At 44.2% G+C, this 15,507-nt stretch overlaps 1 protein-coding gene across 3 annotated transcripts in view; it reads left to right on the forward strand.

Moving 5' to 3' along the window:
• Nucleotides 1-11,177: 11,177 nt before the first annotated feature.
• HEXB (hexosaminidase subunit beta) overlaps nt 11,178-15,507 on the forward strand; it is a 29,437-nt gene continuing 25,107 nt past the window's right edge. For all 3 annotated transcript variants that reach the window (XR_009211826.1, XM_032145152.2, XM_032145151.2), the window contains exons 1-2: nt 11,178-11,554; nt 15,136-15,281. Coding sequence is in view for 2 of the 3 variants with exons in the window: in XM_032145152.2 (XP_032001043.1) it covers nt 11,256-11,554; nt 15,136-15,281 (445 nt within the window). In the remaining variant the exon portion in view is untranslated. The remainder of the gene's footprint in view (nt 11,555-15,135; nt 15,282-15,507) is intronic.

The raw sequence follows: 15,507 nt of genomic DNA on the forward strand, positions 1-15,507 counted from the left end.
TCAAAGTGTGAGGATGAACCACCCAGAAACACCAACTCCAAAGGAATGGAGTTGGCATTCAGAAGTAGGGAAGTAAATATTTCATTTTTAGAGGTGGGAACAGAGGAATTTTTAGCAGGATTACAACATTATTATTCATATAAGTCTGGCACATTCTTATAGCAATTTAATTGGCTATAGGCCATGTTTCTTTTTGAGAAGGGTACATTTGACATTTTTTAACAGAGAGTGTAATAATCATTGGTTGGTTGTCATTTGGTCTAAACAAACTAGAACAAAGGGGAAGTTAAATCTATAACAAGAGTCCAAGGTCATCAATTAAGAAGAAAGGAGGTTTTCAACCAGGCGTGGTGGCTCACGCCTGTAATCCCAGCACTCTGGGAGGCCGAGGCGGGCAGATCACGAGGTCAGGAGATCGAGACCATCCTGGCTAACACGGTGAAATCCTGTCTCTACTAAAAATACAAAAAAATTAGCCAGGTGTGGTGGCGGGCGCCTGTAGTCCCAGCTGCTCAGGAGGCTGAGGCAGGAGAATGGTGTGAACCTGGGAGGCGGAGCTTGCAGTGAGCCGAGATCGCACCACTGCACTCCAGCCTGGGTGACACAGCAAGACTCCATCTCAGAAAAAAAAAAAAAAAAAAAGAAGAAGAAGAAGAAAGGAGGTTTTTATCTCAGATGCCATTTATTTATCTCTAGTCATTATACAGAATGAGAAAAATAAGAAAGCAAGCTAATCTATAATCTGAGAAAAGAAGTTGTAAGCATATGTGATGCAGATCACAGTCACATCTCTGTCAAGGCTTAAGGCATTTTTGGAGGTTCCAAAAGCTTCTAAATTCTATTTGTTTTCTCAGTTCTCTGTAACTAAGCATTGAATGACTGATAGATTATCTACCCATAAGTCTGAGCTAGAAATCTGATAAATTTCCTAAATTCTTCTTTTCCTCATTTCCCATAGCTGGCTGATCCACAGATATTGTGAGGATATTATCTAAATAAGTTGTGTTAAAGAAAAAATTATTTAGACACTTGTTAAAATGGTAAGGAAGCTTTTATTCAGGACTATTCCAATAGGTGTCAAGACTACTGCAACATGGGAGTCAGATCAGGCTGAACTCTGAATATTGCAAAGACAGCTGGAGATTTATAAGCAACCAGCAGTGCGAGGGGGTCAGTGGATGGAAATATATTAAAAGGAACCATCAAAGATAAGAGGACTCTTGCTGAAGGCAGGCCAGGGTGATCAGACATCAAGGATGGGGATGAGAAATTTAATCAGGTATCGAGAGCAATTAAATATCAAGGGTGGGGGATTCTTACTAATTATCTGGATTCTTGCTAGAACTGGGCTATGGAGGCCCAGGGAGAATGGGGGCCAAAGTGGAAGTCTAGTCCAGAAGAGGCTTAGTCAGGTCTCAGAGCCTCACTAAAGTTTGGTCAAGAGAGGGTCTTTGTCAGTTGATATATAAAAAAGTGCTCAGCACAGAGCAATAAGAGGCTCCACTAGTTCTCTTTCTCCTCCTCATTTTGCTATTATGTGAGGCCATCCTGTGAAGGAGGAGAAAGCTCAGTGGATTTAAGTAAATGAAGGTCACTGCCCCTGGAGCACACAATTGAGGGTGCAAGTGATGTGGTCAGAGAGGTGGGCAGATGTCAGATTCTGCCACACTGTGCAGGCCATATTAAAGGCCTATCCTTTTTTTATGGACGAGAAAGCTGAGGCAGAAAGTGCTCATTTATTCTAAGGACAATGGGGAACAAGCCACTGAAATGTTTTAAGCAACGAAGTGATATGACTGACTTTACATTTTACAAAGATGACTTTGTTAGCTGTGTTTCCACAGCTGATTGGGGTCGGGGGGTGGTGGCATAAGCAGCAAGTGGAAAGATCTCTCCAGGCCAACACCTAAAGTTCTACTTCATTCTTGTATAATCTCTCAGAGGAAATTGAGTGGGGAGGGAATCTTATTAATAGCAGCAACAAAAAGAATGAAGCACGCCTAACACGAAATGTGAAAGACCTATGCAGAGTATAAGACTTTGGTGACAAGCGTAAAATAACTTTATAAACTAACAGAAAGTATTTCTAAGTGGAAAGCCCCAATATGGCAAAGATGTCAGTTTCCTCTGAATTGATCTATAATGTGAATGCAATTCCTACCAATAGCAGTTTTTGTTTTTTGTTTTGGACCTTGTCAATCAAGTCTTTAATTTCATATGTAAGGAAAAATTATTATTTTTATTATTATTATTAATACAAGTAGAGGAGTTTATTTGGGCCAAGCTTGAGGAGTGCAACCCAGGAGCATAGATTCAAATTGCCCTGAATATACACTCTGATTACCAACAGTTACAAGTGCACTTTATTTTTTGTAAAGACAGTGTCTCGCTATGTTGCCCAGGCTGGTCTCAAACTCCTGGCCTCAAGCAATTGATCTTCCCACCTCAGCCTCTGGACGGAAGTCCCAGTCCAAAGTGCTGGTGGGACTTTAGGCATGAGCCACCATGACCACATGCGAATTTTTAAAGGGCAAGAAGGGGCTGGGTGCAGTGGCTCACTCCTGTAATCCCAGCACTTTGGGAGCCAAGGTGGGCGGATCACTTCAGCCAGGAGTTCAAGACCAGCCTGGCCAACATTGTGAAACCCTGACTGTAGTAAAAATACAAAAATTAGCTGGGCATGGTGGCACACGCCTGTGATTCCAGCTACTCGGGAGGCTGAGGCAGGGGTAGTGCCTGAACCTGGGAGGCAGAGGTTGCAGTGAGCCGAGATTGCACCACTGCACTCCAGCCTTCATGACAGATGAGATTCTCTCAAAAAAAAGGGGAGCAGTGTGGGAAGGTGGAAGAAGGGGCAGTTCCTAGTTGTTTATCCAGAATTTACATTAAAATAACATAAGCTATTGATTGGCTATACATTGTTCTCTGGTTTTTTGTTTGTTTTGTTTTGTTTGAGATGGAGTCTCACTCTGTCGCCCAGGCTTGCGTGCAGTGGAGGGATCTCGGCTCACTGCAAGCTCCACCTCCTGGGTTCATGCCATTCTCCTGCCTCAGCCTCCCGAGTAACTGGGATTACAGGTGCCCGCCACCACACCCGGTTAATTTTTGTATTTTTAGTAGAGACGGGGTTTCACCAATTTGGGCAGGATGGTCTCCATCTCCTGACCTCGTGATCCGCCCGCCTCAGCCTCCCAAAGTGCTGGGATTATGTGAGCCACCGCGCCCGGCATATGTTGTTCTTTGCATCACAAATTCCAGAAACATGAAGATAATGAATGAAGCAGCTAGAAAAAAAAAAAAGGAACTTTAAACAATTGCCCCCAAGCATAAAGGGAGGCCAGTTACACATTTGCATGACTGAGTTCCAAACTCTTGCCTCTCTGGGCCTGCAGATTTCACATAGGTCAGACTGCTCTGAGATATTTTCATTTTCTCTGGTGGTAAAGGAGAGATATGGTAAATATCAATTTTACTCTCAGATTCTATTGGGGCAGGACAGCTGTATTGCATTCTATTAAACTGTTTGCGTTTCTTCTTCTTTTTTTTTTTTTTTTTTTTTGGTGCTACTCTCAGAGGTCCCCGCCAAGTTCAGCTCTCTTTGCCAACACCAGCAATTCAACAGTGCACCTTCATAACAGGTCTTTATTTAATCTTCCTTTCCTGTCTCGTTTTCCCTACTGTCACTGCTTCTTTTTGGAATTATTTTCCAAAGAAACTACCTCAAATTAAGTCTTTTTTAAATTATTTTTTATGCTTTATTCCAGTAGCTTTTGGGGTACAAGTGGTTTTTTGTTAAAAGGATTAATTATACAGCAGTGAATTCTGAGATTTTAGTGCACTGGTCACCTGAGTAGTGCACAATGTACCTAATGTGTAGTTTTTTTTAGCTCCTTTCCCACCCTCCCCTTTCTGAGTTTCCACAGTCCATTATATCACTCTGTATGTGGAAAGAAAAATGATTTAAAATAGGAAGCAATTTTAGAAATAAAACAATGTGTGTGCATGCTCTGCAATATATCAAAGCATAACTCAAAATTATAATGATTTAAATAGTGCAGCCAGGAGCAGTGGCTCACGCCTGTAATCCCAGCACTTTGGGAGGCCAAGGTGGGTGGATCACCTGAGGTCAGGAGTTCGAGACCATCCTGGCCAACATGGTGAAACCCTGTCTCTACTAAAACTACAAAAAATTAACTGGGCACGATGGCGGACACCTGTAATCCCAGCTCCTTGGGAGGCTGAGGCAGGAGAATCACTTGAACCCGGAAGGCAGAGGTTGCAGTGAGCTGGATCACGCCATTGCACTCCAGCCTGGGCAACAAGAGTGAAACTCCATCTCATAAATAAATAAATAAATAAATAAATAAATAAATAAATAAATATCATGCAATATTGACTGCATAGCAAGTGGCCCAGAAAGAAATAAGCAGACCAACAGAACAGAATAAAGAGACTCATCAGAACTATACAGCTTCATGAAAATTTAGAAGAAACTATACAACATGTTTTAAATCAGTGAGGAATAGCCTATTCAATATATGACATTTTCATGATTGGCTAGCCATTTGGGAAAAAAAAAGTTAGAGCCTTACCTTAACTATGTACAAAAATAAACATCAGCTGGAGTAAAGCATACAATTCAAAAACAAAACTATAAAAGCCTTGGGGAAAAGGGAATTTTTATCATGAATCCTAACCAGGACAAATCCCAAAACCATAAAAGGAAGATTGACAAATTTGATCTAAAAAAAGTTAAAAGCTACCACAAGACAACATACCACATAAATAAAGGTAAAAGAAAATTAACAGAAAGGGAGAAAATATTTGTAATATACAGCACAGATTGATACTCAATTTAAAAATTACCCATACAAATCACTAGAGAAAAGAAAACAATGCAAAGGGCATAGAAAGGTTCTTATTAGAAGTTATAAAATGGTTATTTTATTCAATTTCACAAGTAATCAAAGAAGTGCAAATTAAAACAACGTACAAAATTGAAAAAGATTAATAATGTGGAATGAGGTTGTAGAGAAATGGATACTCATACACTGTTACTATTTTTGGAGGAAAATTTGGCACTACTAACATTGAATTGTACATATCTTCAGCCTTGGTAATTTGCTACGCAGCAATAGATAAATAATCCTTGGGATACATAAACTGATACTTGGAAGTAGGATGCAGCCATAACAAACACCTAAAATATGGGAGTGATTTTGGAATCAGGCAGTGGACAGAAACTGGAATGACATTGAAGATAGGGTTAGTGAAAGCATGAGGTACCTTGAAAAGACTTTTAGTAGAGCTATAGGCTTGAAGAGACTCACTTTAAAAGAGTGAGGACAATATTATTGGAAACTGGAAGAAATAGATCTTTGTTACGCCATGGCAGAAAGATTAGCAACACAGTAGCCAGCAGTAATGTGGAAAGTAGATGTGTCTACCTAAGCGAATTTGTTATCTAACTAAGGAGATTGCCAGCTAGTGTTCAGGGTGACTTCTAGCATGTGAGCGGTGCAAGATAAGCTAAAGGGAGGACTGTTGGCCAGGCGCAGTGGCTCATGCCTATAATTCCAGCACTTTGGGAGGCTGAGGTGGTGGATCACTTGGGGTCAGGGATTTGAGACCTGGCCAACATGGTAAAGCTCTCTCTCTACTAAAAGTACAAAAATTAGCCGGGAGTGGTGGCCCACACCTGTAATCCTAGCTATCTGGGAGGCTGAGGCAGAAGAATCACTTGAACCCGGGAGGCGGAGGTTGCAGTGAGCCGAGATTGCACTACTGCACTCCAGCCTGGTGACAGCGCGAGACTCTGTCTCAAAAAAAAAAAAAAAAAAAAAAAAGTATGGCTTTCAGGCAGAAATCAAGTCCAGGCAACCCCAGGAAAACATGGTCTAAATGGGAAACCCAAGTTGTAATTATAAAATCCCTTAAGACCTCAGAAAGATCTATTGTGGCGTCTTAGAGTACCTTTCAATCAGACAAAAGGTCCTCTAAATATTTTAACAGTATGACTGACAAATCCTCTCAAACAATAGAGCGTATCTTGAAGAGATGTGTGGATGTGGCTTTTGTCTAATGGCATGAACTTCAGTAAGATTCACAGGGAACCAACATAGTCTTTAACAGCAGAAACACTGCCAGCATGAACTGAAAGGGATCCTATCTTTCATGTAAAAGGAAGGATGCCTTGCAAATCAGAACTGCCCACAAGGTGACATCAAGAGCCATAGGGAATTATTTTCAGTCTTCGAATCCGGATCAATAGAACTTCAACATTTGCCTGGCTGGATTTTGGAATTGCTACAGAGTCGTTGTTGCCTCTCATTTTTCCCTTTTTGAACAGGAATGTTTACAGTGGTTATTTTATGCCTGTCCACCACTGTATTTTTGTGTCGGGGAGGAGTGGGAGGCAGATAACTTGCCTTTAGTTCTCAGGTCTTCACACCGAGAGGAACTGTACTTGAAGAACTTTAAGGAACTGCATCCAAGGAATCTCATCCACACTTGGATGTAATTTATATGCTAACATTCTGGATTTCAAGCTGCTTTTCTAAAGGGATGAGACTTTTGGGCTTCTTGGGAGAAAGGGAATGTGTTTTGCATGGAAGAAATAGAAATAATTTGTGGTCAGAAAGTATACTCCTCCCTTCAAAAGGTGGAAGCTAATTCCCCTCCCCTTGAATGTGGGAAAAATAAAAGCAAGGGAAAAATAACAGCAGGTACACATGTTAGGATTCCGTTTTGGGGATATTTAGCACACAGTGCACCCAGGTGGAGAAACTGGATTCAGATTCTGATTAGACTAGTAGGTTGATGGTCTTTAATTAAAGGTTTGATTTTCCCTATAGAAAGTAAAAATCCAGTGATGCATTTTAAGCAATGGTGTTATGTGTTTAGGAAGGTCCTCAGGGAAACCAGATACCACAGATGAATTCAGTGGTAACACAGTTGCTGTAAATCCACAGTGGTCCACTTTTTCGTATTTCAGTCGTCTGGGGAAACTTTGTTTCAGCTCCACGTTGTTTCAATTCCATGTGTTAGCTTTAATTAGCTGTGGTATCCTGAGCAAATCATTTAGTTCTTCGGCGCCCTGGAGCCTCAACACAGTCTTCGAAAATGGGGACAATAAAACCTACCTCTTAAGTTGTTTGGGGATAACATAAGAGGATGATTAATATGTCTGGCACCTTGTTGTTGGTGAATAAGTTGTAGTGATGATTGCTTAGACTAATGGTGCTCAGCAAGGTGATATTTGGCAATATCTGGAGACATTTATGTTTTTTACCACTGAGACTCAGGGGTTGGGGGTGGTGCTACTGATGACTAGTGAGTAGAGCCTAGATGCTACTAAACATCATATAATGCACAGGAGAGCTCCCCAGAACAAAAAACTATCTAGCCAAAAATGTCACTAGTGCTGAGGTTGAGAAACCCTGATTTAAAATACAACCCAAGCTGGGTGTAGTGGTATAGGCCTGTAGTCCTAACTATTCGGGAGGCTGAGACATGATTGCTTCAGCCCAAGCCCAAGTCCACCCTGAGTAACATAGTGAGACCCCATTTCTAAAAAATAAAATATAACCCAACCATGAGTATGTTAATATTGTTCCCGTGTTATAGCACCCTTTTAAATAATTGAGTCAGAGTTAATAATGGGGTGCAATAAAAAAGAGATCCAATGCTTTCACAAGATCTCAGGGCTTGGTGAATATAACTCCACATCTTCCTGAAACCACCCTCCATCACCCTAATTCCTAAATGCCCACAGTCATTCCCACCGATAATTTATCTCTTCCTAGTCTTCTAGCCTTCAATTTCCTTGCATCTGAGATCCGCTCTTAAACTCTTCAGTGACTTACTTCTAAGGAATATAATGTGGTAGCAGTGATGCATGTCACTTACAAGATTACGCTATATAAAGGCATTGTGGCTTCCTCTTGCTGTCTTTCTCAGATCATTTGGTTGGGAGAAGCCAGCTGCTATATTGTGGGTATGGCAAGTAACTCAGGCTTTCAGCCAGTAGCCAGCAAGAAACTGAGATCTGTTGCCAACAGCCATGTAAGTTAACTTAGAAGTAGATCCTCCGGGGCCGGGTGCTGTGGCTCACGCCTGTAATCGAGCACTTTGGGAGGCCGAGACGGGCGGATCACGAGGTCAGGAGATCGAGACCATCCTGGCTAACACGATGAAACCTCGTCTCTACTAAAAATACAATAAATTAGCCGGGCGTGGTGGCGGGCGCCTGTAGTCGCAGCTACTCCGGAGGCTGAGGCAGGAGAATGGCGTGAATCCGGGAGGCGGAACTTGCAGTGAGCCGAGATGGCGCCACTGCACTCCAGCCTGGGCGACAGAGCGAGACTCCGTCTCAAACAAACAAACAAAAAAGAAGTAGATCCTCCGGCACCAGCCAAGCCTAAAGAAAAAAACCTTCAGCCAACTGTAACTTCATGAGATAATCTAATCCAGAATCACCCAGCTAAGACTCCTAAATTCCTGAACCACAAGAACTGTGAGATATTTATTATTTATCTGTTGTTGTTTTAAGCTCCTAAATCTTGGAGTAATTTGTGACACAGCAATAGATAGCTAGTATGCAATGTGAAGTTGTAATTAAGTATATAGTAATTGCAACAACAGAAATTGAAGATTGAATCTTGGTAACATTATGCCGTGCTTCCATTGACAGTAAAAAGTGGCAGTGAAGATGGATACTGCAAATTATATTTGTCTTAAGTATGAGAAGAGGGGAGAATAGTGTGCCACAGAAGTTTTCTTTTATGGAAGAATTTTAAACATGCACCATGTAGGGGTGGAAAGATGTGATACCTTTCCTCATCCATCATGAGTCATGGCTGACACTCGTATAACAAAAGAGCAGATTAACACAAGGAAAGCATAACAGATTTATTTAATCAGTTTTACATGACACGGGAGCCTTCAGAATGAAGGCTCAAAGACCCAGGAAAAGCTGCCTATTTTGATGTTTAGGTTTGATGCAGAGCAGACAGCCAGGCAGAAATGCGATTGGGCAAAAAGGATATGACCAACCTAATGGTAATAGAGAGGATAAACCTGGCAAGACGTGTCTGTTCAAATTCTTCTTGGCCTCTCTGTGTGGTATTCCTTCCTCCAGGACATGGTGCAGGGCCACTCTGGAACAAAAGTCTTGAGAGCCACTATCAGACATGGCTGGCTCCTACAGAAAGGCACGGCAAGATTAGAATAATATTTCTAGATTTTATGACTGGCTTTGGGGGCAAAGGGCCTCTAGTTTCTTTTTTCTTTTCATTTTTTTCTTTCTGAGACAGAGTCTTGCTCTGTGGCCCAGGCTGGAGTGCAGTGGTGCGATCTCGGCTCACTGCAACCTCTGCCTCCCAGGTTCAAGTGATTCTTGTGCCTCAGCCACCCAAGTAGCTGGGATTACGGGCGTGTGCCACCACATCCAGCTAATTTTTATATTTTTAGTAGAGATGAGGTTTCACCATGTTGGCCAGGCTGGTCCTGGCCTTAAGTGATCCACCTGCCTTGGCCTCCCAAAGTGCTGGGATTACAGGCGTGAACCACCGTGCCCGACAGTGGCTCTAGTTTCTCTCAACCATTTTGAAAAAAAGGAATTCTAGTTTCTATGGCTTGCTTTGGGGAAGAAAGGGGAGCAGGAGAAAGAAAGGCAGGAGAAGGTAAGAAAGATCTTCTGACCCTCTTTTCTTCAGTTCCAAGTATTCAACATGCCAAAGTGCCACACTTTGGGGTCTCATTTTGACAATAATGAGAAATGTAATGATTATTTCCAATATAATAATCATTATTTCCAATAATCATTGCATTTCTTTTCTTTTCTTTTTTTTTTTTTTTATGAGATGGAGTCCTGTTCTTGTTGCCCAGGCTGGAGTGCAATGGTGTCATTTCGGCTCACTGAAACTTCCACCTTCCGGTTTCAAGCGATTCTCCTGCCTCAGACTCCTGAGTAGCTGGGATTATAGGCGCCCGCCACCACGCCCGACTGATTTTTGTATTTTTAATAGAAATGGGGTTTCACTTTGGTGGCCAGGCTGGTCTCGAACTCCTGAACTTGTGATCCGCCCTCCTTCGTCTCCCAAAATGCTGGGATTTCAGGCGTGAGCCGCCACACCCGGCCTAATCATTACATTTCTTTGAAGTCTTTCCTTAAAGCTCTTCCACCCTCATTTTCAGAATACTTATATAGCAGATCTGTGGTTTTGGTCTGCCTAGCGTTTTTTCCTTCTGGTAAGAGAACACCTCTTCTCCCTTTGGTGTCTCCAGTCCGTGTTGGTCATGTGACTTCACTGGCTCTTCCTTAGGGATGGGTTATGAAATCTAACTTGTCAGTTGGGATCCTTTGTATCAGGACCGGCACAGACGAGCCAGGAAGTTCTCTCTCAGGATTTCTTGGGCATGCTCTGCCCCAGGGATTTTTGATGGGAAGGCTTTATTGACCACAGCTGAAGTGCCGTTACAGAAAAGCCTAGACTTAGGAGCAAATAAACTCAGCTCTCATCTCGGTTATCTGGTGGTTGGGCTGAGAGGAGAAAGGTGCTCCCCAAGCTTGGCTTCTCCAGCTTCACCGAAGCCAGGGACCCAAAGGAGAGCGCCCGCGTTGCCAGCGTGAGCGGCGACCCGAGCCCCGAGCCTGTGCACTGGGCCCTTTTCTTTTTCTTTTTTTTTTTTGAGACGGAGTCTTGCTCTGTCACCCAGGCTGGAGTGCAGTGGCGCGATCTCGCCTCACTGCAACCTCCGCCTCCCGGGTTCAAGAGATTCTCCTGCCTCAGCCTCCTGAGTAGCTGGGACTACAGGCACCCGCCATCATGCTGGGCTAATTTTTGTGTTTTTGTAGAGTCGGGGTTTCACCATGTTGGCCAGGCTGGTCTTGAATTCCTGACCTCAGGTGATCCGCCCGCCTCGGCCTCCCAAAGTGCTGGGGCTACAGGCGTGAGCCACCACGTACGGCCAGCACCGGGAATTTTTCCTACTTTAGCCATCCCGTGTTTGAGGTTGCTGTCTGGGCTCTGCTCCTACCCGAGGGCACCCCTGGAGCTAATTCTCGAGGTGGCCTGGGCAGGGCGGGCTAGGCGAGGGCGCGCCTGGGCCTGGAGGCGGAGCCGGGGGCGGGGCGCGCAGTCATCTGACTCGGTGACTCAGCCGCGGCCGCGCTTCCTCCGACCCTGGCCGGGCGGGAAGTCGGGTCCCGAGGCTCCGGCTCGGCAGACCGGGCGGAAAGCAGCCGAGCGGCCATGGAGCTGTGCGGGCTGGGGCTGCCCCGGCCGCCCATGCTGCTGGCGCTGCTGTTGGCGACACTGCTGGCGGCGATATTGGCGCTGCTGACTCAGGTGGCGCTGGTGGTGCAGGTGGCGGAGGCGGCTCGGGCCCCGGGCGTTTCGGCCAAGCCGGGGCCGGCGCTGTGGCCCTTGCCGCTCTCGGTGAAGATGACCCCGAACCTGCTGCATCTCGCGCCGGAGAACTTCTACATCAGCCACAGCCCCAACTCCACGGCGGGCCCCTCCTGCACCCTGCTGGAGGAAGCGTTTCGGCGGTGAGCGCTCCCGGCCCGGCCGGGAGGTGTCCTGGGGGAGGGGAGAGGCGGACCACCCCGGGGCGCTGTGCAGACCCTCACCACCCCACTGCGCAGACGAGGAAACCGCCCCGGAGCGGGCAGGCGATCTGCCCAGCGCCAAATGGACTGAACCCACGCTCTTGCCCCCACCCTCCTCCTGCTTCTTAAGGGACACCTTGGGTTCTCAGGAGCCCTGGTTTGAGAGCCGGATACTAAGTGGAAGAGGGAGGTTGCTCTGAGGCCTTGTTGGGCAAATGACATGGATGGAGGGGACACCGGACAGCTCTGGAGCTGGGGAGGAAAGTGACAGCTCCTTATTTGAAGGACGTTCAAAGGGATAAGTTACCCGAAGGGCTTAGACAAGCTCTCTTGAGGGACAAGGAATTCCCCAAAGCTGACTGTCATTTATAGGCCAGTTTCGCCCCCTTACCTCTCCTCACATCTCCTGGTAACAACTCAAATGGCAGAAGTCCTCAGTTCCGAGCACTGCCTAAAACTCCCCTCTCTCCTAAAATCTCTTCCATATAAAATGTGACATATTTGCCTCTAACTACATTTCTGTGGTCAGTGGTTAGGCAGTATCAAACTTTGTTTCTCAACAGCAATCATGTGCCTGCTCTCCTTGCTTCCTCTTTTACAGACCCCTAGATAGCGCCTCTGTCTCTCTCACCCTTTGGCTGCAGACAGGGTGAGTTTTGTCATGGGAGTCAGCCAATTACACCATAGACAAGGCAGGTTCCCCTGGGGAGATGTTTGAAGAAGCCACACACTGTCCCCTCAGTATGAGACCTGTGTAGGTGGGACTGTCCTGAAGGCATATCGTGCCCTGCAGAACTGTAATTTGGTGCTGACCGTACTGCCTCCTGGCATTCCCCAAGCCTATCGCTGTACCCAGTGGATACTATAGAGCTTAAGTGTGCTTGCAGGACACTGAACAGGTGGGGAGGGAATGCAAAACTAACTGAGTAATGTGTTCTGACCCCAGATAGGACAGGTGCCTAGGCTCAAGCTGCAGAGGCCCAAGATGCCGATGGCAGAAATGGTTCATTCTCTACAATCAGAAGGCTCACAGTTTCCTTCTGTTTTGTACAACTAAATGGGTGTTATCGGTCTCTATTTTAGACACACACACTAATGAGCCTTTGGTATCCAATCTGCTAAGGCCGGAGTGGGGTTAAGTTGTAGAACCAAAGTGTTTGGTTGCATTGGGATATTCAGAAAGATTGCATGGAAAGTACATACAGGTTGTCTCAGAAGATCATGACTAGGGTTGGAAATCTTTTAAAAACAAACACCCTTATGATATTTGCCTTGGAGTTCAGCTTGTAGAATTGGATTTTCCTTCTGTGTCATACTGCTAAGTAAAACAAGGACTTGGTAATACGCTGAACTGACTGTGACAAGAAAGCATGGGTGATGTAAGTTAACAACAGGTAGATAACCAGGACTTAAATCAGCTGAGATGGTTTGAAGGCAAGGCTTGGTATTTCAGGGCAGGTGCGGGTGAGTAGTTGAAGAGTGCCTAATTCATGGCCGCTGAGTGAAGCAGCCATTCATTATGCCTGGCATTATCAGGAAGCAGGTCATAAAATGTGTTGGCCCTTATGGCTAAGACTTGAAGGCATGCATGTGAGCATTCTAGGAACTCAGGAGGGGCAGCAGCTATCTCAGAGTAAAAGCACAGTGGAGTTGGAAAGATTTGGAAATATGGGAGTGTTCAGAAAGTGCGACATGGCCTAGGCCCCGGATTGTTCAGAATCACATAGCCCCTGTCTCTGCAGAACCCAGGTTGTATCACAATCCCTGCTTTGAAACAGAATGCTTTTTGCAGGCAGAAAGTTTGGCTGTTAGATGCATAGCTGCTTCTTTAGCTTCTAGAACAGCATTCATCACATGCTCATTTTTAAAAATAAACAAATAGCTTCACTCTTTCATTTCCTGGAAGGCTAAACTAACCCACATACCTTTGCCATACTGCCTCACAGCCCTTTGAGTTTTCTGTTAGAATTTTACTACCTAGGGTCAAGGTCCTAAGCCAGCTTCCAACTCTGATCTCAAAGCTGCCGGCAGCTTTAATTTCTTTTTTTTAAAAATTTTAATTATGGAAAAAATACACATAACATAAAATTTACCATCTTAACCTTTTGTAAGTATGTATTTCGGTGGTCTTAATTTCCTTTTTAATCTGTCAAGGTTTTCCTATGAGGAGGGCCCTCAACACCTACATCCATTGCATTCTCTCATTGGTTAACTTCCATACACTTCATACACTTCCAAACATGTCAGAATTTTCCGACCTCTTCTGCGAAAAAGCATAAGACATCCTTACACATAAGTAGCATATATAACCTTCTGGCTTACCAAAATCTGTAAAATATTATTTAAACAATTGCCCTGAAGCCTACTGATATTTTTTATTTAGTGCCTTTACATTTTTATTTAATGTTCTGATTTTTGGATACCAAAAACAATTGCTCTGAAGCCTATCTGATCTTTTTTATTTAATGCCTTTACATTTTTATTTAATATTCTGTGATTTCTGGATACCAACAAAAGGAACTTTTTTTTTTTTTTTTTTTTTTGAGATGGAGTCTCGTTCTGTCACCCAGGCTGGAGTGCAGTGGTGCGATCTTGGCTCACTGCTGCAACCTTCGCCTCCCGGGTTCAAGCAATTCTCCTGCCTCAGCCTCCCGAGTAGCTGGGATTACAGGCACCCGCTACCATACCCAGCTGATTGTTTGTATTTTTAGTAGAGACTGTGTATTTTTCGTTTCACTATGTTGGCTGGGCTGGTCTTGAACTCCTGACCTCATGATCCTCCCGCCTCGGCCTCCCAAAGTGCTGGGATTACAGGCATGAGCCACTGCGCCTGGCCAACGAAAAGTAAATTTTAAAGGCTCTGGTGAGAATTCTGGACCTTCTTTTGGGGCTTTATATATAAGCTAGGATACTTTTGTAGGAAGGTAACAGGAACCCTGACTCGATCTGGTTCAAACAATAAGAAAACTTATGTCACACATTAGGATGTCGAAAAGTAGGGATGAATTTAGGGCAAGTAGACTGAGTGGCTCAACAGTGTTACCAGGGATCCATATTCTTTCCATCTCTGCTCTGTCCACTTTAGTGTAGTGGCAACTAGTCCAGCTCTCACTTACAGAGGAAGTTTTCTTGTGATTTGCTCAGAAGAACTCCCCCTAACCCCCACATCCTATCACTGGTCAGAATTGGTTTTTCATTCCCAAGAGTGATGGATTACCATGATGGTTTCATTATTGGTTCTTAACAGGGGCTTCATATGTCACTTCAGAGTGTGGGGAAGCGTTTAAAATTCCCATGCCTGAATCCCATTCTCATAGATTCTGAGTCTGAAGGCATGGACATTGGGATTTTCAAAAAACTTCCCAAGTGATTCTAATGTACAGCCTGGGGTGAGAATCTCTAGTTGGACTTACAATGGGCAGCATGGATTTGAGGAGTTAACTACAGTGTTACTAGCACATCTGTTTTAAAAATTTGGCTAAAATCCTTTTAAAATGTGTTTACATTTATTTCTCAAACAGATATCATGGCTATATTTTTGGTTTCTACAAGTGGCATCATGAACCTGCTGAATTCCAGGCTAGAACCCAGCTTCAGCAACTTTTTGTCTCAGTCACCCTTCAGTCAGAGTGTGATGCTTTCCCCAGCATATCTTCAGATGAGTCTTGTAAGTACCTATGCAGTGTGAGTGTATTATATCCCAGGTGCTCGCTGACGGACTTAAGTGCCAAAAACTGGCTCCATGCTAGGAACCACTGTGAGTTCTCAACCAGTGAGTTTATGATTCTTATTTTAAAAATAACCTTTAAAGTCTGATTATAAAAGTAGTATATAGTCTTCATGGAAAATTTGTGAATACAGTAAGTGCAGAAGAAATAAACCACTCATAATCC

The sequence above is a fragment of the Hylobates moloch genome, unplaced genomic scaffold (assembly GCF_009828535.3).
Source record: "Hylobates moloch isolate HMO894 unplaced genomic scaffold, HMol_V3 SCAFFOLD_23, whole genome shotgun sequence".
NCBI classification, from domain to species: domain Eukaryota; kingdom Metazoa; phylum Chordata; class Mammalia; order Primates; family Hylobatidae; genus Hylobates; species Hylobates moloch.